This window comes from Anomaloglossus baeobatrachus, chromosome 1 (genome assembly GCF_048569485.1).
Source record: "Anomaloglossus baeobatrachus isolate aAnoBae1 chromosome 1, aAnoBae1.hap1, whole genome shotgun sequence".
Lineage (NCBI taxonomy): Eukaryota > Metazoa > Chordata > Amphibia > Anura > Aromobatidae > Anomaloglossus > Anomaloglossus baeobatrachus.
In genome coordinates, this window is record NC_134353.1 from 945,692,112 (window position 1) to 945,712,447 (window position 20,336).

Genomic DNA, 20,336 nt, shown 5'->3' on the forward strand with positions numbered 1-20,336 from the left:
AATGTCTCACTTTTAGGCTATGTGGCCATGATCCAGCGACACGGCGTCCAGTACACAGTGTCAGCCTTCCTGCAGAGATGTGAGTGTTGTCCACGGGAGAACGCAGCTGCCCAAGCCCACGATTTGGGTTCAGGCCGCTGTGGAGCTCTATGCTACCTGCAGAGAACACTCATCTCCGCAGCATAAATTGACATGCTGAGGCTCAGGAAGCTGCGCCACAGGTCAGTGTTTGCTGCGGAGAAAAGAAGCACATTGGGCACGGGATTTCTAAAAATCCTTCCACTGTGCTTCTACTGCACAATGCAGCGTTATGGATGCAGGGAAAACACTCTGCGCCCAAAACGCTGCAAATCCTGATTGTGGGCACACAGCGTAAAATGCTACAATGGATGAATGGATAGATGTCAAACATATATAACGTCCCACCCCCTGCATATTCTAAGCTGGCGCCCTTTAGTGCCTTTCATGTTGCAGTAAAGGGTGCCTAGCCTTGTATTTAGCCCCCCAAAAAATTAATAATTAAAATAAACGACGTGGGGTCCCCCCCTATTTTTGATAGCCAGCTAGGGTAAAGCAGACAGCTGTAGCCTGCAAACCACAGCTGACAGCTTCACCTTGGCTGGTGATCAATTTGGAGGCCTCCCCAGGCGTTTTTTTTAAAAAAAAAAAAAACCGTGGGGTCCCCCCCAAATTAGATCACCAGCCAAGGTGAAGCAGACAGCTGGGGTCTGGTATTCTCAGGGTGGGAAGAGCCATGGTTATTGGACTCTTCCCAGCCTAAAAATAGCAGGCCGCAGCCGCCCCAGAAGTGGCGCATCCATTAGATGCGCCAATCCTGGCGCTTCGCCCCAGCTCATCCCGCGCCCTGGTGCGGTGGCAGACGGGGTAATATATGGGGTTGATACCAGCTGTAATGTCACCTGGCATCAAGCCCTGGGGTTAGTGATGTCACGGCATCTGAACAGATACCCGACATCACTAACCCAGTCAAGTAATAGAAAAAAAAAGACAAAAAAAAAAAATGTATTTGAAAAAAAAACTCCCCGAAACATTCCTCTTTTACCAATTTATTGAAAATAAAGAAATTCCGGTCGCTGTAATCCATTTTGGAGGTCCCACGCCGACTCTGGATCTTCTAGAATATGGGGGGCACGTTCAGGGAACGTATCCCCCATTTTCTGGAAGAGCAAGCTCTCCATGAGCAGTGTGGGTGCAGTAATCTGAGAATACTGCACTCACACTGCCCCGGTCCAACCTAGGGCAGAGTGACCTGCAGTAACCTCATTCCAGAATATGAGGGGCACGCTCACAGAACGTACCCCCCATTTTCTGGAACAGCAGTCTCTCCATGTGAGGAGTGTGACTGCAGATTACCGCACTCACCCTCCCCCGGTCCACAGTGGAGCCTGTGCAGCAGCGACGTCAGCGTCCCTGCTTGCAGGGATCCAGCTGACAGCCGCTGTCTGCGCATGCGCCGCCAGCATTGAAGAAAAAGAAGAAGGAGGCAGCGTGATCGCGGGACGGATCACCAGCAGACAGGTAACGTATGACCGGGGGCTGGGGGGGGGGGGGGTGACGGGGGGTGACCTAGCGGGACCTGGGGACACCTTTCTGCCGCATGTGACGTGTCACATGCGGCAGAAAGAGCAGAATGAATGCGGCCGCGCGCCGCCATCTTCCACGCTCCGGAGGGGGGAGGGGGCTGGTGGCTCTGGAGAACCGGAGGGGGCTCCGGTGACCAGAGGACTCCGGTGGACCGGAGGAGGGGTCAGGGGGAGGACATTTCCCTCCGATCTGAAATGTTTGATCATTTCAGATCGGAGGGAAATGACTGCAGAGCCGGCGCCGGCGGCAGTTTTCTGTGCGCTTCGGCGCCATTTTGAGTGCTCCGGAGGGGGGGTAAGGGTGGTGGGGGGACTCTCCGGTACCGGGGGCTTTGGGGGCACTAGGGGTTTAGATTTCTTTATCATCTGACATGTTTGATCATGTCAGATGAAGAAGGGAATTTTGTTACTTACCGTAAATTCCTTTTCTTCTAGCTCTTATTGGGAGACCCAGACGATTGGGGTATAGCTACTGCCCTCTGGAGGCCACACAAAGCACTACATTAAAAGTGCAAGGCCCCTCCCCCTCTGGCTATACCCCCCCCGTGGTATCACGGGTTCTCCAGTTTTAGTGCCAAAGCAAGAAGGAGGAAGCCAATAACTGGTTTAAACAAATTAACTCCGAATAACATCGGAGAACTGAAAAACCGTTCAACATGAACAACATGTGTACCCGCAAACAACAAAAAAACATCCCGAAGGACAACAGGGCGGGTGCTGGGTCTCCCAATAAGAGCTAGAAGAAAAGGAATTTACGGTAAGTAACAAAATTCCCTTCTTCTTCAGCGCTCTATTGGGAGACCCAGACGATTGGGACGTCCAAAAGCTGTCCCTGGGTGGGTAAATAAATACCTCATGTTAGAGCTGCAAAACAGCCCTCCCCTATGGGGGTGTCACTGCCGCCTGCAGGACTCTTCTACCTAAGCTGGCATCCGCCGAAGCATAGGTATGCACCTGATAATGCTTGGTGAAAGTGTGCAGACTGGACCAGGTAGCTGCCTGGCACACCTGTTGAGCCGAAGCCTGGTGACGTAATGCCCAGGACGCACCCACGGCTCTGGTTGAGTGGGCTTTTAGCCCTGAAGGAACCGGAAGCCCCGCAGAACGGTAGGCCTCTAGAATTGGTTCTTTGATCCATCGAGCCAGGGTGGCTTTAGAAGCCTGCAACCCCTTGCGCGGACCAGCGACAAGGACGAAAAGTGCATCGGCACGGCGTATGGGCGCCGTGCGGGAAATGTAGATTCTGAGTGCTCTCACCAGATCTAGCAAACGTAAGTCCTTTTCATACCGGTGAACCGGATGAGGGCAAAAAGAAGGCAAGGAAATATCCTGATTAAGATGAAAAGAGGATACGACCTTAGGAAGAAACTCCGGAATGGGGCGCAGCACAACCTTGTCCTGGTGGAACACCAGGAAGGGAGCCTTGGATGACAGAGCTGCCAGCTCAGACACACGCCGAAGCGATGTGATCGCAACAAGAAACGCCACTTTCTGCGACAGCCGAGAAAAGGAAACTTCCTTCAGAGGCTCGAAGGGCGGCTTCTGGAGAGCAACTAGTACCCTGTTCAGATCCCATGGATCTAACGGTCGCTTGTACGGGGGCACAATATGACAGACCCCCTGCAGGAACGTGCGCACCTTAGGAAGACGTGCTAGACGCTTCTGAAAAAACACGGATAGTGCCGAAACTTGCCCTTTAAGGGAGCTGAGCGACAAGCCCTTTTCTAACCCCGATTGCAGGAAGGAAAGAAACTTGGGTAATGCAAATGGCCAGGGAGACACTCCCTGGGCCGAGCACCAGGATAAGAAAATCTTCCACGTTCTATGGTAGATCTTAGCAGAATTCGACTTTCTAGCTTGTCTCATTGTGGCAACCACTCCTTGAGATAATCCTGCAGATGCTAGGATCCAGGACTCAATGGCCACACAGTCAGGTTCAGGGCCGCAGAATTCTGATGGAAAAACGGCCCTTGGGACAGTAAGTCTGGTCGGTCTGGCAGTGACCACGGTCGACCGATCGTGAGATGCCACAGATCCGGATACCACGACCTCCTCGGCCAGTTTGGAGCGACGAGTATGATGCGGCTGCACTCGGATCTGATCTTGCGTAGCACTCTGGGCAAGAGCGCCAGAGGCGGAAACACGTAAGGGAGCTGAAACTGCGACCAATCTTGAACCAAGGCGTCTGCCGCCAGAGCTCTTTGATCGCGCGACCTCGCCATGAATGCCGGGACCTTGTTGTTGTGCCGGGATGCCATTAGGTCGACGTCCGGCACTCCCCAGCGGCGACAGATTTCCTGAAACACGTCCGGGTGAAGGGACCATTCCCCTGCGTCCATGCCCTGGCGACTGAGGAAGTCTGCTTCCCAGTTTTCTACGCCTGGGATGTGAACCGCGGATATGGTGGATGCTCTGTCCTCCACCCACATTAGAATGCGCCGGACTTCTTGGAAGGCTTGCCGACTGCGCGTCCCTCCTTGGTGGTTGATGTATGCCACCGCTGTGGAGTTGTCCGATTGGATTCGGATCTGCTTTCCTTCCAGCCACTGCTGGAAGGCTAGTAGGGCAAGATACACTGCTCTGATTTCCAGAACATTGATCTGAAGGGTGGACTCCTGCGGAGTCCACGTCCCCTGAGCCCTGTGGTGGAGAAACACTGCTCCCCACCCCGACAGACTCGCATCTGTCGTAACTACTGCCCAGGATGGGGGCAGGAAGGATCTTCCCTGAGATAATGAGGTGGGAAGGAGCCACCATTGTAGAGAGTCCTTGGTCGTCTGGGAAAGCGAGACTTTCCTGTCCAGGGACGTTGACTTCCCGTCCCATTGGCGGAGAATGTCCCATTGAAGTGGGCGCAGATGAAACTGCGCAAAGGGAACTGCTTCCATGGCTGCCACCATCTTCCCTAGGAAATGCATGAGACGCCGCAAGGGATGCAACTGGCCCTGCAGGAGAGATTGCACCCCTGTCTGTAGTGACCGCTGCTTGTTCAGCGGCAGCTTCACTATCGCTGCTAGAGTATGAAACTCCATGCCAAGATACGTTAGTGACTGAGTCGGTGATAGGATCGACTTTGGAAAGTTGATGATCCATCCGAAAGACTGTAGAGTCTCCAGCGTAGCATTCAGGCTGTGCTGACATGCCTCCTGAGAGGGAGCTTTGACCAATAAGTCGTCTAGGTAAGGGATCACCGAGTGTCCCTGAGAGTGCAAGACTGCTACCACCGCCGCCATGACCTTGGTGAAGACCCGTGGGGCTGTCGCCAGACCAAATGGAAGAGCTACGAACTGAAAATGGTCGTCTCCTATCACAAAACGTAGAAAACGTTGATGTTCTGTAGCAATTGGCACGTGGAGATAAGCATCTTTGATGTCTATTGAGGCAAGGAAGTCTCCTCTGGACATTGAGGCAATGACAGAGCGGAGGGTTTCCATCCGGAACCTCCTGGCGTGCACATGTTTGTTGAGCCGTTTTAGGTCCAGAACAGGACGGAACGAGCCGTCCTTTTTTGGAACCACAAAGAGATTGGAGTAAAACCCTTGCCCTTGTTCCTGAGGAGGGACTGGGATCACCACTCCTTCCGCTTTTAGGGAATCCACCGCCTGCAGCAGAGCATCTGCTCGGCCTGGATGTGGGGAGGTTCTGAAGAACCGAGCTGGAGGACGAGAATTGAACTCGATTCTGTACCCGCGAGACAAAATGTCCGTCACCCACCGGTCTTTGACCTGTGACATCCAAATGCCGGAAAAGCGGGAGAGCCTGCCCCCGACCGGCGATGCGGAGGGGGGGGGCTGGAAGTCATGAGGTAGCCGCTTTGGAAGCGGTACCTCCATTTGCTTTCTTGGGGCGTGTGTGAGTCCGCCACGAATCTGAGTTTCTTTGCGTCCTCTGAGTCCCTTTGGACGAGGTAAATGGTGTCTTGCCCGAACCTCGAAAGGACTGAAACCTCTGCTGCCACTTTTTCTGCTGAGGTTTGGATGTTCTGGGTTGTGGTAAAGAGGAGTCTTTACCCTTGGACTGCTTAATGATGTCAGCCAATGGCTCGCCAAACAGTCTCTCTCTAGACAAAGGCAAACTGGTTAAACATTTTTTGGAACCAGCATCTGCTTTCCAGTCCTTTAACCACAAGGCTCTGCGCAAAACTACCGAATTGGCGGACGCCATTGAGGTGCGACTGGTAGATTCTAGGACCGCATTGATAGCGTAAGACGCAAACGCCGACATCTGCGTGGTAAGGTGCGCCACTTGCGGCACTGCTGGATGCATGATAGCATCCACTTTTGCTAAGCCAGCTGAAATAGCCTGGAGTGCCCATACGGCTGCGAATGCCGGAGCAAACGACGCGCCGATAGCTTCATAGACAGATTTTAACCAAAGGTCCATCTGTCTGTCATTGGCATCTTTAAGTGAAGCGCCATCCTCCACTGCAACTATGGATCTAGCTGCAAGTTTGGAAATCGGGGGGTCTACCTTTGGACACTGTGTCCAGCGCTTGACCACCTCAGGGGGGAAAGGGAAACGCGTATCTTTAGATCGTTTAGAGAAACGCCTTTCTGGGTGAGCGTCGTGCTTCTGGATTGATTCTCTGAAGTCAGAGTGATCTAACAAAGCACTCAATTTACGCTTGGGATAAAGGAAACGAAACTTCTCCTGCTCCGCCGCCGCCTCTTCTGCTGAAGGGGCTGGGGGAGAAATATCCAACAGCCTATTGATGGCTGAGATAAGGTCGTTTACCATGGCATCCCCATCCGGGGTATCCAGGTTGAGAGGGGTTCCAGGAGTGGATTCCTGATCACTCTCATCAGACACATCACAGGGAGACTGATTGCGCTGAGACCCTGAGCAGTGTGAAGACGTCGAGGGTCTTTCCCAGCGAGCTCGCTTAGGGTGGCTGGGGCCATCATCTGAGTCATAATCCTCGGCCTGTGAAGCCGGGGACCCCCCTGTGGGCTGGATACATTCCAAGTAAGGGGGACCTGAGGACAGAGGCCTCGCCGTGCCCAGAGACTGAGCCCCATGCATAGATTGCAAGGTTTCAAGGATTTTTGCCATAGACACAGACATATTATCTGCAAAAACTGCAAAGTCTGTCCCTGTCACCGGGGCAGAACTTACAAGCGTCTCAGCCTGGGTCGCTACCTCTCCTGACTCCGGCTGGCGAAGCAGCACCGGGTCGGAGCATTGCACACAATGGGGGTCATCGGAGCCTGCTGGTAGATTAGCCCCACATGCAGCACACGCAGTATACACAGCCCTTTTTGCCTTGGCCGCCTTGCGTTTTGAGGATGACATGTTGCTGCTTCCACAGAGCGATCTGGGATATGCAGCCAGAAGCGCACCTCACAGTGCAAGAAATACAATATCTATATATCTGTACCCTGTACACTGATACACAGTGAGGCACTAGAGGGACCAGCACAGAAAAATCGCTTACCGCCCGCTTAAAAAGCGGGTGTGTGGTCGCCAGATAGCCCCTAGTCCAGGTCTCCCAGAGCCTTGCGTCCTTCCTCCAGCCAGGCATGCATGTAATGGCTGCCGGCGTCTCGAGAGAGGAAGGGGGGCGGGCCCTGGGCGTTCCTGGCCAAGAGCGGGAAGCCTGCTTCCCTCTGTGCCAAGTGAGAGGGCTGGAGCATGTAAATCAGGCTCCAGCCCTCGTCGCTGCTAGCGAACAGCGTCTCTCCCCTACCCTGAATGACAGGGTGGGGGCGGGAACGAATCGGAGCTGCCGGCGTCCTAGGCCCAAAAAGCCGGGGACTAAATTTATAACCGCCGCCGCCGTAAAAGCGCGGACGGCGGATCCCCGGCGCACCACAAGTCACAGCAGCGCCGCCCGGTCCAGAGGGGGTCGGCGCTGCGTTCCCATACACAAAAAAGTCCCCCAGTAATCTGTAGGGACACCAACTCCACGTTGCGGTCCCCGGCGCACTACAACACCCAGCCAGCCCGGAGTGTGTCTGTGCCTGCCGGGGACACAGAGTACCTGTATGATGCAGGGCCTGTCCCTGATCGTACTCCTGCTCCGTCTCCATCAGGTTCTAATGGGTCTGTGGATGGAGCCCGGCGTCAGAGCTGAGAGGCCGGCAGGATCCCACTTCCACAGAGCCCTACCAGGGGATGTGGAAGGAAAACAGCATGTCAGGCTCCAGCCCTGTACCAGCAATAGGTACCTCAACCTTACAACACCATCCAGGGGTGAGAAGGGAGCATGCTGGGGACACTATATGTGTCCTCTTTTCTTCCATCCGAAACAGTCAGCAGCTACTGCTGACTAAAATCTATGGAGCTATGCATGGAATGTCTGACCTCCTTCGCACACAAAGCTAAAACTGGAGAACCCGTGATACCACGGGGGGGGGTATAGCCAGAGGGGGAGGGGCCTTGCACTTTTAATGTAGTGCTTTGTGTGGCCTCCAGAGGGCAGTAGCTATACCCCAATCGTCTGGGTCTCCCAATAGAGCGCTGAAGAAAAAGAAATCAGTTTTACCGGCCATTTCTTTTTTTTTCATGTGTTCGTCGGTATACAGTGTATACCGCCGATCACATGATCGGGGTCCAAAAAAAACACCCCGATTCATAATCTGGGGGGTCTCAGCTACCCCCGGTAGCTGAAACTCCCGAGATTTTCGGTCGCTGGGGGGCGCTACAGGGTTTTTTCGGGCCGCCGCTTTAAAGCGGCGGAACAGAATAAGTACCCTGTTTTGCCGCCGCTTTAAGTCGTACAGCCGTCGTTATGGGGTTAAGAGAACCGAGCGACAAACCCTTTTCCAATCCGGATTGAAGGAAGGAAAGAAAAGTGGGCAAGGCAAATGGCCAGGGAGTAAAACCCTGATCAGCGCACCAGGATAAGAATATTCTCCACGTCCTGTGGTAGATCTTGGCGGACGTTGGTTTCCTGGCCTGTCTCATAGTGGCAATGACCTCTTGAGATAACCCTGAAGATGCTAGGATCCAGGACTCAATGGCCACACAGTCAGGTTGAGGGCCGCAGAATTCAGATGGAAAAACGGCCCTTGAGACAGCAAGTCTGGTCGGTCTGGTAGTGCCCACGGTTGACCCACCGTGAGATGCCACAGATCCGGGTACCACGACCTCCTCGGCCAATCTGGCGCGACGAGGATGGCGCGGCGGCAGTCGGACCTGATCTTGCGTAACACTCTGGGCAACAGTGCCAGAGGAGGAAACACATAAGGCAGTTGAAACTGCGACCAATCCTGAACTAATGCGTCTGCCGCCAGAGCTCTGTGATCTTGAGACCGTGCCATGAATGCCGGGACCTTGTTGTTGTGCCGGGACGCCATTAGGTCGACATTAAGGAATAACGTTTAGAACTCCATTCTATGTCTGAACTGGGTGCAAAAAACCTAAAAAACATCACTATGGGGAGATAAGGTATGCACACCAGTGACTATGGAAGGGGAATACATGGAATAGCAGAAACTGCTGTGTGAATACTGACATGAAAAATTCAATAGCTATTTGTAAGAATGAAATGTGAAAAATGGAACCTGCATTACTGCCATGAATATATGAATAAAGAGAAATTTAGCTACTGAATTGATCAATGCAGAAGAGCCCCAACACTACGCCAAAGTATTTCTCTACGTTGGGGTCCCTAGCTTGTGTGTGTCCTCTCATGCAGTTAAAAAACTTACCGTGTATGGGACGCTGAGACCCAGGCTATATATGCGTATAATGTGGATTGGCAATAGGTGTGTATGGGGAGGGTTCACAAACGAAAAACTACTAACATTAAGGAATAACGTTTAGAACTCCATTCTATGTCTGAACTGGGTGCAAAAAACCTAAAAAACATCACTATGGGGAGATAAGGTATGCACACCAGTGACTATGGAAGGGGAATACATGGAATAGCAGAAACTGCTGTGTGAATACTGACATGAAAAATTCAATAGCTATTTGTAAGAAGATTCTTACAAATAGCTATTGAATTTTTCATGTTTCTTACAAATAGCTATTGAATTTTCCCCTTCCATAGTCACTGGTGTGCATACCTTATCTCCCCATAGTGATGTTTTTTAGGTTTTTTGCACCCAGTTCAGACATAGAATGGAGTTCTAAACGTTATTCCTTAATGTTAGTAGTTTTTCGTTTGTGAACCCTCCCCATACACACCTATTGCCAATCCACATTATACGCATATATAGCCTGGGTCTCAGCGTCCCATACACGGTAAGTTTTTTAACTGCATGAGAGGACACACACAAGCTAGGGACCCCAACGTAGAGAAATACTTTGGCGTAGTGTTGGGGCTCTTCTGCATTGATCAATTCAGTAGCTAAATTTCTCTTTATTCATATATTCATGGCAGTAATGCAGGTTCCATTTTTCACATTTCATTCTTACAAATAGCTATTGAATTTTTCATGTCAGTATTCACACAGCAGTTTCTGCTATTCCATGTATTCCCCTTCCATAGTCACTGGTGTGCATACCTTATCTCCCCATAGCCATTAGGTCGACGTCCGGCCTCCCCCAGCGGCAACAGATCTCTTGAAATACGTCCGGGTGAAGGGACCATTCCCCTGCGTCCATGCCCTGGCGACTGAGAAAGTCTGCTTCCCAGTTTTCTACGCCCGGGATGTGAACTGCGGATATGGTGGAGGCCGTGGCTTCCGCCCACAGCAGAATCCGCCGGACTTCCTGGAAGGCTTGCCGACTGCGTGTGCCGCCTTGGTGGTTGATGTATGCCACCGCTGTGGAGTTGTCCGACTGAATTCGGATCTGTTTGCCTTCCAGCCACGGCTGGAACGCCTTTAGGGCAAGATACACTGCCCTTATCTCCAGAACATTGATCTGCAGGGAGGACTCTGGCTGAGTCCAGGTACCCTGGGCCCTGTGGTGGAGAAAGACCGCTCCCCACCCTGACAGGCTCGCGTCCGTCGTGACCACCGCCCAGGATGGTGGTAGGAAGGATTTCCCCTTCGACAATGAGGTGGGAAGAAGCCACCACTGAAGGGAAGCCTTGGCTGCCTGAGAAAGGGAGACGTTCCTGTCGAGAGACGTCGACTTCCTGTCCCATTTGCGGAGAATGTCCCATTGAAGTGGACGCAGATGAAACTGCGCAAAAGGAACTGCCTCCATTGCTGCCACCATCTTCCCTAGGAAGTGCATGAGGCGCCTCAAGGGGTGTGACTGGCCTTGAAGGAGAGATTGCACCCCTGTCTGTAGTGAACGCTGTTTGTCCAGCGGAAGCTTCACTATCGCTGGAAGAGTATGAAACTCCATGCCAAGATATGTCAGTGATTGGGCCGGTGTCAGATTTGACTTTGTGAAATTGATGATCCACCCGAATCTCTGAAGAGTCTCCAGAGCAATGTTCAGGCTGTGTTGGCATGCCACTCGGGAGGGTGCCTTGACAAGTAGATCGTCTAAGTAAGGGATCACCGAGTGTCCCTGAGAGTGTAGGACTGCTACCACTGCTGCCATGACCTTGGTGAGGACCCGTGGGGCTGTCGCCAGGCCGAAAGGCAGTGAAACGAACTGAAGGTGTTCGTCCCCTATGGCGAAACGCAGGAAGCGCTGATGCTCTGGTGCAATCGGTACGTGGAGATAAGCATCTTTGATGTCGATTGATGCTAGGAAATCTCCTTGGGACATTGAGGCGATGACGGAGCGGAGCGATTCCATCCGGAACCGCCTGGTTTTCACGTGTTTGTTGAGCAGTTTTAGGTCCAGAACAGGACGGAAAGATCCGTCCTTTTTTGGCACCACAAACAAGTTGGAGTAAAAACCGTGACCCTGTTGCTGAAGAGGAACAGGGATCACCACTCCTTCTGCCTTCAGAGTGCACACCGCCTGAAGAAGAGCATCGGCTCGCTCGGGGGGCGGAGATGTTCTGAAGAAACGAGTCGGAGGACGAGAGCTGAACTCTATCCTGTAACCGTGAGACAGAATGTCTCTCACCCAACGGTCTTGTACCTGTGGCAACCAGGCGTCGCAAAAGCGGGAGAGCCTGCCACCGACCGAGGATGCGGCGTGAAGAGGCCGAAAGTCATGAGGAGGCCGCTTTGGGAGCGGTTCCTCCGGCGGTCTTTTTAGGACGTGACTTAGACCGCCATGAATCGGAGTTCGTCTGACCCTTCTGTGGCCTGTTGGACGAGGAGAATTGAGACCTGCCCGCGGGCCGAAAGGACCGAAACCTCGATTGTACCTTCCGTTGTTGAGGTCTTTTTGGTTTGGACTGGGGTAAGGATGAGTCCTTTCCCTTGGATTGTTTAATGATTTCATCCAATCGCTCACCAAACAGGCGGTCGCCAGAAAATGGCAACCCGGTTAAGAACTTTTTGGAAGCAGAGTCTGCCTTCCATTCACGTAGCCACATGGCCCTGCGGACTGCCACCGAATTGGCGGATGCTACCGCCGTACGGCTCGTAGAGTCCAGGACAGCATTAATGGCGTAGGACGCAAACGCCGACGCCTGAGAGGTTAATGACACCACTTGCGGAGCAGAGGCACGTGTGACTGCATTAATCTGCGAGTGACAAGCTGAGATAGCTTGGAGTGCCCATACGGCTGCGAATGCCGGAGCAAAGGACGCGCCGATAGCCTCATAGATGGATTTCAACCATAGTTCCATCTGTGTCAGTGGCATCTTTGAGTGAAGCCCCATCTTCCACTGCAACTATGGATCTAGCCGCCAGTCTGGAGACTGGAGGATCCACCTTGGGACACTGAGCCCAACCCTTGACAACGTCAGGGGGGAAGGGATAACGTGTGTCCTTAAGGCGCTTATAAAAGCGTTTATCTGGACAAGCTCGGTGTTTCTGGACTGCCTCTCTGAAGTCGGAGTGATCCAGAAACATACTCAATGGACGCTTGGGAAACCTAAAACGGAATTTCTCCTGCTGAGAAGCTGACTCCTCAATTGGAGGAGCTGGGGGAGAAAGATCCAACACCTGATTGATGGACGCTATAAGGTCGTTCACTATGGCGTCCCCTTCTGGTGTATCTAGGTTGAGAGCAGCTTCAGGATCAGAATCCTGATCTGCCACCTCCGCTTCATCATCCAGAGAGTCCTCATGCTGAGACCCTGAAGAGGGGGATGAAGTAGAGGGAAGCTCCCAGCGACCCTGCTTAGGTTGTCTGGGACTGCGGTCCGTGTCAGAGACCTCACCCTGGGACCTATGAGTCACCCCAGGAGCACTTTGCTGCTCCAACCGAGGGGGGCCTGGGGTCAATGATTCAACAGTGCCCGGGGCCTGTGTTACAGGTCTGGACTGCAAAGCCTCTAGAATCTTAGCAGACCATTTATCCATAGTCTCAGAAAGTTTGTCAGCGAATACTGCAAACTCCGTCCCTGTCACCTGGACAGTGGCAGCCGGTGTTTCTACCTGGGCCGAGGGTCCCACTAGTGGCTGAGGCTCCGGCTGAGTAAGTACCATAGGTGCCGAGCATTGCACACAATGAGGGTAGGTGGAACCTGCAGGTAGTATAGCCGCACATGAGGTACAGGTTGCAAAGTAAGCCTGTGCTTAGGCACCCTTGCTATTTGCAGACGACATGCTGTTGTCTCCTCTGAGTACAATCTGGGAGGGTATATAGCCAAAAACCAGTGCGACCGTACAGAGTAAATGTATAGCATATAAACCTATATATATACACTTCGGCACCCAGGGGGGCCAGCACCTAGAAACAGGTGCTGCTTACCGACTGCCCAAAGCGGTTGTGTGATCACCAGATTCCCTGCCTGGATCTCCCAGAGCCGTTTGTCTCTCCTCTCTAGCTTCAGAAGTGCTGACAGGAATGGCTGCCAGCGTTCTGTGAGGAGGAGGGGCCTGTGGGCGTGCCCAAGAAAGTGCGGGAATCTGGTGTCCCACTGTGCTCAGTGAGGGGGGAGGAGGATACAAAGTATGCTCCAGCCCTCAGCGCTGACGTCCAGTGCAGCGTCCCTCCCTTCCCCTGACTGACAGGCCCGGGGGCGGGAATATGCGGTACTAGGCCGCAAAAGCCGGGGACTAAAGTTATAAGCGCGGCCGGCGCGGTAGTCCCGGCGCACTAACACACCCAGCAGTGCTGCAGCGTGTATGACACAAGCGCTCCATGCGCTGTCCCCAAGGGGACACAGAGTACCTCACAGTAGCAGGGCCTTGTCCCTGACGATACCCAGCTCCTGTCCAGCAGATTCCCCAGGGGCTGCGGAGGGAGCACGGTCCCAGTGTCTGGAGACAGATTAGGATCCCACTTCACCCAGAGCCCCTAGGGGATGGGGAAGGAAAACAGCATGTTGGCTCCTGCCTATGTACCCGCAATGGGTACCTCAACCTTAACCGCACCGCCGACCAGAGTGGGGTGAGAAGGGAGCATGCTGGGGGCCCTATATGGGCCCACTTTTCTTCCATCCGAAATAGTCAGCAGCTGCTGCTGACTAAATTGTGGAGCTATGCGTGCATGTGTGCCTCCTTCGCACAAAGCATAAAAACTGAGGAGCCCGTGACTCACGGGGGGGGGGTGTATAGGCAGAAGGGGAGGGGCTTTACACTTTTAAGTGTAATACTTTGTGTGGCCTCCGGAGGCAGAAGCTATACACCCAATTGTCTGGGTCTCCCAATGGAGCGACAAAGAAATATCCAAATATGAACACCAAAGTGGCCAGTTCATAGAAATGAAGAGTTGCGTGTTTTTTTGAGTAGTTAACGAGACACCAGTGTGAGAACAGCACAGTCACACCCCTCCAAGCTTAGGAGCAGGAAGTCTCACAGAGCCGTCAAAATAGTGAGACTGAAGAGAGCCCCAACGTCAGTCTCTTTTTCTTAAAGGGCCAGGGACATTACCCAAAACAGACAGGATCTAGTGACTTTTCCTCTAAATGATAAATGTTTGAGAAAGGTTATATATTTTGGCCTCCTTTAACAGGGTGTTAAGTCGTCTTCAAGAACCTTTTCATTTTTGCCATCCTGGATATTTAATGCCTTATTTTCTAGCCAATATATTCAGGCAAATAAATGGCGGCTTTTAATTTGTGGGTTTTTATTTTTATCAAGGTGGAAAGAATAATAAAACCTGATCGTTAATAAGGGCAGAACTGAGTCCTCTGTCGGTGAACGCACTGCGATCAGCAATGATCAGAGCTGCAGGGGTTGAGCAGTAGGGATCAGAGCTTTCTCTGATCCCGGGGGTTAGTGCTGCTGATAGGCGGCTGTCAGTCACTGCCAGGCCGGATGCTATGAGCTGTAGTGGACACTGAGGGACTAAGCATTGCTCTGCCGGCTTCCTACATTTCTACACTCATATCACCTGTGGGGGCATTAGATCTACCAGCGAATGGAGCCTGTCAGCATGGAGCAGACATCCCATCTGACCATGTGACAGGATGAAATGTCCCAATTATTCAGCCCTCCTGCTCCTACGCAGTGTTTAGAAGAAACCTACCAGCGCTGGAACGGCCGTGAGCGGCGTCAAACGCGTCGGAGGAATTGTGGCGTCTCCGGATCAGGTGTCGGCTGTCTAGTCGCATCAAACCTTCCGAATGCTTCTCAGAGCTCAGGGCCGTCTGCAATGGTAAAAAGGTGGGATTTATAGGTCGCAGAGAAATGGACACTGCAAACGTTACACTGCTCCACTGCAGCACAGAGTGTTTAAGCATTGCACGAGTATCGGGATCCAAGTGGGAAATGCAAGAAAAGTTATTCCGCAATATGTGTGCCCATGGGCCGCTAAAAGGGATGAAAAACAGTTAAAGGGGGTACGATGGGAACCGCGGAGGTGGAGCCGTCCGGAGAGGATGACAAAGCAACGCAGAAGGGGCCATCTAATATATAAAGCTGAGTGAGTGGGTGAAAATATATATCTGTCCGCTAAATGAATTCGCACCGTCGCATTTACAAATCACAAAATTTTGCACAGACGCCCCATGTGACTCAGGGAATGTCAAAGACTATGTTTTGATTGGAGAATTTAACCCCGCGCTTTACAGTGAAGGTCCAGTCACACTAAACAACTTACCAGCGATCCCAACAACGATAGGGATCGCTGGTAAGTTGCTAGGAGGTTGCTGGTGAGATGTCACACTGCGACGCTCCAGCGATCCCACCAGCAACCTGACCTGGCAGGGATCGCTGGAGCGTCGCTACACGAGTTGCTGGTGAGCTCACCAGCAACCAGCCCCCAGCGCCGCGTGGAAGATGCTGCGCTTAAGGTAAATATCGGGTAACCAACCCGATATTTACCTTGGTTACCAGCGCACGCAGCTACACGTGCAGAGAGCAGGGAGCAGCGCACACCGCTTAGCGCTGGCTCCCTGCTCTCCTAGTTACAGCACACATCGGGTTAATTACCTGATGTGTGCTGCAGCTAAATGTGCACAGAGCAGGGAGCAGCGCACACCGCTTAGCGCTGGCTCCCTGCTCTCCTAGCTACAGCACACATCGGGTTAATTAACCCGATGTGTGCTGCAGCTACATGTGCACAGAGCAGGGAGCAGCGCACACCGCTTAGCGCTGGCTCCCTGCTCTCCTAGCTACATCACACATCGGGTTAATTAACCCGATGTGTGCTGCAGCTACATGTGCACAGAGCAGGAGCCGGCACTGACAGTGAGAGCGGCGGAGGCTGGTAACAAAGGTAAATATCGGGTAACCAAGGACAGGGCTTCTTGGTTACCCGATGTTTACTGTGGTTACCAGCCTCCGCAGAAGCCGGCTCCTGCTGCCTGCACATTCAGTTGTTGCTCTGTCGCTGTCACACACAGCGATCTGTGCTTCACAGCGGGACAGCAACAACTAAAAAATGGCCCAGGACATTCAGCAACAACCAACGACCTCACAGCAGGGGCCGGGTTGTTGCTGGATGTCACACACAGCAACATCGCTAGCAACGTCACAAAAGTTGTTCGTTAGCAGCGATGTTGCTAGTGATGTTGCTTAGTGTGACGGGGCCTTTACTCTCCAAAAAACCTGCCTCCATTAAAGTCAATGGAGCTGTGAGATAAAAGGTTATTAATAGCAGCTGTGAGTGGTTGTTATAGGAACAAAGGACATTCATAGTATAAGTAGCTTAAGTGTGAAGTAATAAGATGTCGGTGGAGAGATGGATAGAGAGGGACAAACAGGGGAACGAGACAGACAGACACACACACACACACACACACACACACACACACACACAAAGACAGACACACACACACACAAAGACAGACACTATTCCAGGCAATGCCTGGGTACTACAGCTAGTTACTACATAATAATGGAAGTTAGGGACCAACCAGCCCCCGCAGGGAGGACCCCGGCCAGCGCTTTACCTTTGTGGAGGAGGTCGGTGTAGGGAAACTAAGCCAGGCTGGAGCGAAGTCATGCTGCGCCATTTAGGTCACGTCACTCGGATGAAGTATAGCGAGGCTCTAACACCTCATAGCAAGATGAAAAAGTCGCAGGAAAAAAGATGTATACCGGCTCCTGCGCGGGAAACCGCTCCGCCGACGGCTCCTGTGGGGGAGAATAAATAGAAAAGTTAAAAAACCCCACAAATGTTCAGCAGCCAGTCATCGGGCACAACAGTGAGCAACCTCAGCCTGTGAATGGAGACGCATTTTGCTTTTGTTTGTTTTTTTTGCACCCCACAGTTACGGTGGTGACAGAAGGAACCCTTCTGCTTAAAGTGGAGCGGTCATCAGATTTCGCACTACAAACATTAGTGCTTTCTGATGAGGCTGGTGTACTTACTGTAAAAATCCATGTCAGAGTGGAGGAGATACTTTCACAAGGTTACATTAATGCGTTCGAGGACACAAAATGCTCGTTTTAGGACAATGATTTTTACACACATTCTAATGAGTGTTCACAGTAACTTCTCCAGCTTCATCAGGTCTAATATCCGTTTTAAATGTAGGCCGTTTAGATTATGAAATCTATTGACAGATCCGCCTAAACGTAAGAAGAACTAGGATGGATTGCCGCACAATCTGTATTTAAAGTCTCCACAATCGAGAGTCCGTTCCGCAGGAGGATCATTATCTGCCGCACATTATTTGCAGATTTTGAGCACTGACTTCAATAGGAAAATCACAATTTATTTCCGCATCACACAGGAAAATCCTCGCACAGGAGACATCTTGGGGAGGATTTCCCTGCAGAACAGAAGTGGCTGCAATTTGTCAAACACCCTTTAGTTGCTGTTCATTTATCAGCGCCAAGAAAGAAGATGTCGGGGGCAGCGGAAGGGAAAAGAATGTGTGGACCCGAGCACAGCGGATCGCACCGGTCCGGAACCACTGCGCAGTGCAGAAACGGCCGGGATCAGAGACATCTCCGACTCTGGATGTTTAACCACCTCGGTGTCAAGGTCAAAAGCAGCTACAGCATTTAGGCGGTTGGGACAGAAGACAGGACTCCTCATTGGGTCCAGCAGGCACAATCATGGAGTGCAAATGGCAGCCGGAGACCTCACAGGCAGCTATGCCTGGTACTGCTGCTATTGTGACTACATGAGGAGGCTGAGCCCCGGAGAATGGAAGCCGGCCGGAACGAGGGATGCAGCTGCATGAGGAAGCTGAGCCCCGGAGGACGGACGCGGATGCATGAGGAAGCTGAGCCCCGGAGGGCGGACGCGGATACATGAGGAAGCTGAGCCCCGGAGGACGGACGCGGATACATGAGGAAGCTGAGCCCCGGAGGACGGATGGGGATACATGAGGAAGCTGAGCCCCGGAGGACGGACGCGGATACATGAGGAAGCTGAGCCCCGGAGGACGGACGCGGATACATGAGGAAGCTGAGCCCCGGAGGACGGACGCGGATACATGAGGAAGCTGAGCCCCGGAGGACGGACGCGGATACATGAGGAAGCTGAGCCCCGGAGGACGGACGCGGATACATGAGGAAGCTGAGCCCCGGAGGACGGACGCGGATACATGAGGAAGCTGAGCCCCGGAGGACGGACGCGGATACATGAGGAAGCTGAGCCCCGGAGGACGGACGCGGATACATGAGGAAGCTGAGCCCCGGAGGACGGACGCGGATACATGAGGAAGCTGAGCCCCGGAGGACGGACGCGGATACATGAGGAAGCTGAGCCCCGGAGGACGGACGCGGATACATGAGGAAGCTGAGCCCCGGAGGGCGGACGCGGATACATGAGGAAGCTGAGCCCCGGAGGGCGGACGCGGATACATGAGGAAGCTGAGCCCCGGAGGGCGGACGCGGATACATGAGGAAGCTGAGCCCCGGAGGACGGACGCGGATACATGAGGAAGCTGAGCCCCGGAGGACGGACGCGGATACATGAGGAAGCTGAGCCCCGGAGGACGGACGCGGATACATGAGGAAGCTGAGCCCCGGAGGACGGACGCGGATACATGAGGAAGCTGAGCCCCGGAGGACGGACGCGGATACATGAGGAAGCTGAGCCCCGGAGGACGGACGCGGATACATGAGGAAGCTGAGCCCCGGAGGATGGAATTATTGTTTCCAAACAAGAAAAAAAAAACAAAAAAAAAAAAAATTAAAACTTTCTCAAAACTTAAAAATTCAACTTGTTCCCCCCATAAACCCCATCCAGCTGTGCAGAGGAGCGCTCAGACGTCGGACCCGGTGATGGCGGCCGGCCAGATTCAGGATAGTCTTCAGCTATTAGATATTCATTCATCTATGGTGCACGCAACATCAGCAACAATACATAAACTTGGGGTATAAAACGCAGACATCGTCTGATCCTGAAGGGGTTAATACGCGATGTCGGCGTACAGCCGGAAATCACACGGTATATGCCGGGGACACGTGAGGGGACGCCGCCGGCTGCACAGTGAATACTAGGTAGTGATAATAAACTTCTTGAAACTTTGCACAGAGCTGCGGTGTCGGTGCAGTGTGTCAGTGTGCGCGTACTCACACATAGCTCCAGCCTGCACTGAGCACAGGGAGACCTCGATCCCACGCAGGGGCGGACACTCGTCACCGGGGGACACCGCAAACGTATCACTCGCCAAGAAAAAAAAAAAAAGCACATGCAGAATATTCCAACAGGCGTTGCCACAGAACACCTACGTTTGGGGGCTTCCCCCCCAGGGTGATGCCTAAATTACACATACTTCCGCCTGCAGAGGCCCCCAGAATAAGCTGCCCTGTTGTGCCTGACTCTTTTAAGATTTACAATCGGAAGGCGGGCCGCCGTGTGTGGTGACAGAGGGGCCGCTCCTCTCCGCTTCAGTCACCTGCTGCTTCTGCGGCCGCCTGATCACGAGCTGTCAGAGAAACCTTCCGGCTTACAGCCATCGGGAGGCGCCATCTGGGGGCGAACAGGTTAAAATGCGTGCGAAGGCCGTGAGTGGGGGCTCCCGGGACTTCCCAGCGGGTGACGTCATCTGATTCAGCCAACGCTACGTCACGTCATGACGCAAATTACGTTGCATGTCACGTGAGCAGTTTTAGAAAGATGAGTGCTGAAGCCGTGAGGTCGCCATGACAATGATGGCTGAGTTTAGTGCAGGGAGAGTCCCCGGTACACCGGAGCACTGCAGAGTCCTGAGAGTCCCGGTACCCCGGCGTACTGCAGAGTCCTGAGAGTCCCGGTACACCGGAGCACCGCAGAGTCCTGAGAGTCCCGGTACACCGGCATACTGCAGAGCCCTGAGAGTCCCCGGTACACCGGCATACTGCAGAGTCCTGAGAGTCCCCGGTACACCGGAGCACTGCAGAGTCCTGAGAGTCCCCGGTACACCGGCATACTGCAGAGTCCTGAGAGTCCCCGGTACACCGGAGCACCGCAGAGTCCTGAGAGTCC

The 20,336-nt window shown here is 53.0% G+C and overlaps 1 protein-coding gene across 2 annotated transcripts in view; it reads right to left on the reverse strand.

The window, feature by feature from the left end:
• GPBP1 (GC-rich promoter binding protein 1) overlaps positions 1–19,912 on the reverse strand; it is a 36,795-nt gene extending 16,883 nt beyond the window's left edge. The window contains exons 1-3 of one of the 2 annotated variants that reach the window (XM_075328834.1): positions 19,768–19,912; positions 16,861–17,044; positions 14,994–15,114 (exon numbers count right to left, since the gene is read on the reverse strand). In XM_075328834.1, coding sequence (XP_075184949.1) covers positions 14,994–15,114; positions 16,861–16,923 — 184 coding nt within the window. In that variant the 5' untranslated portion in view covers positions 16,924–17,044; positions 19,768–19,912. Of the gene's footprint in view, positions 1–14,993; positions 15,115–16,860; positions 17,045–19,445; positions 19,725–19,767 lie in introns of those variants that run through there. The other variant, XM_075328844.1, reaches the window with a different exon arrangement.
• Positions 19,913–20,336: the final 424 nt, after the last annotated feature.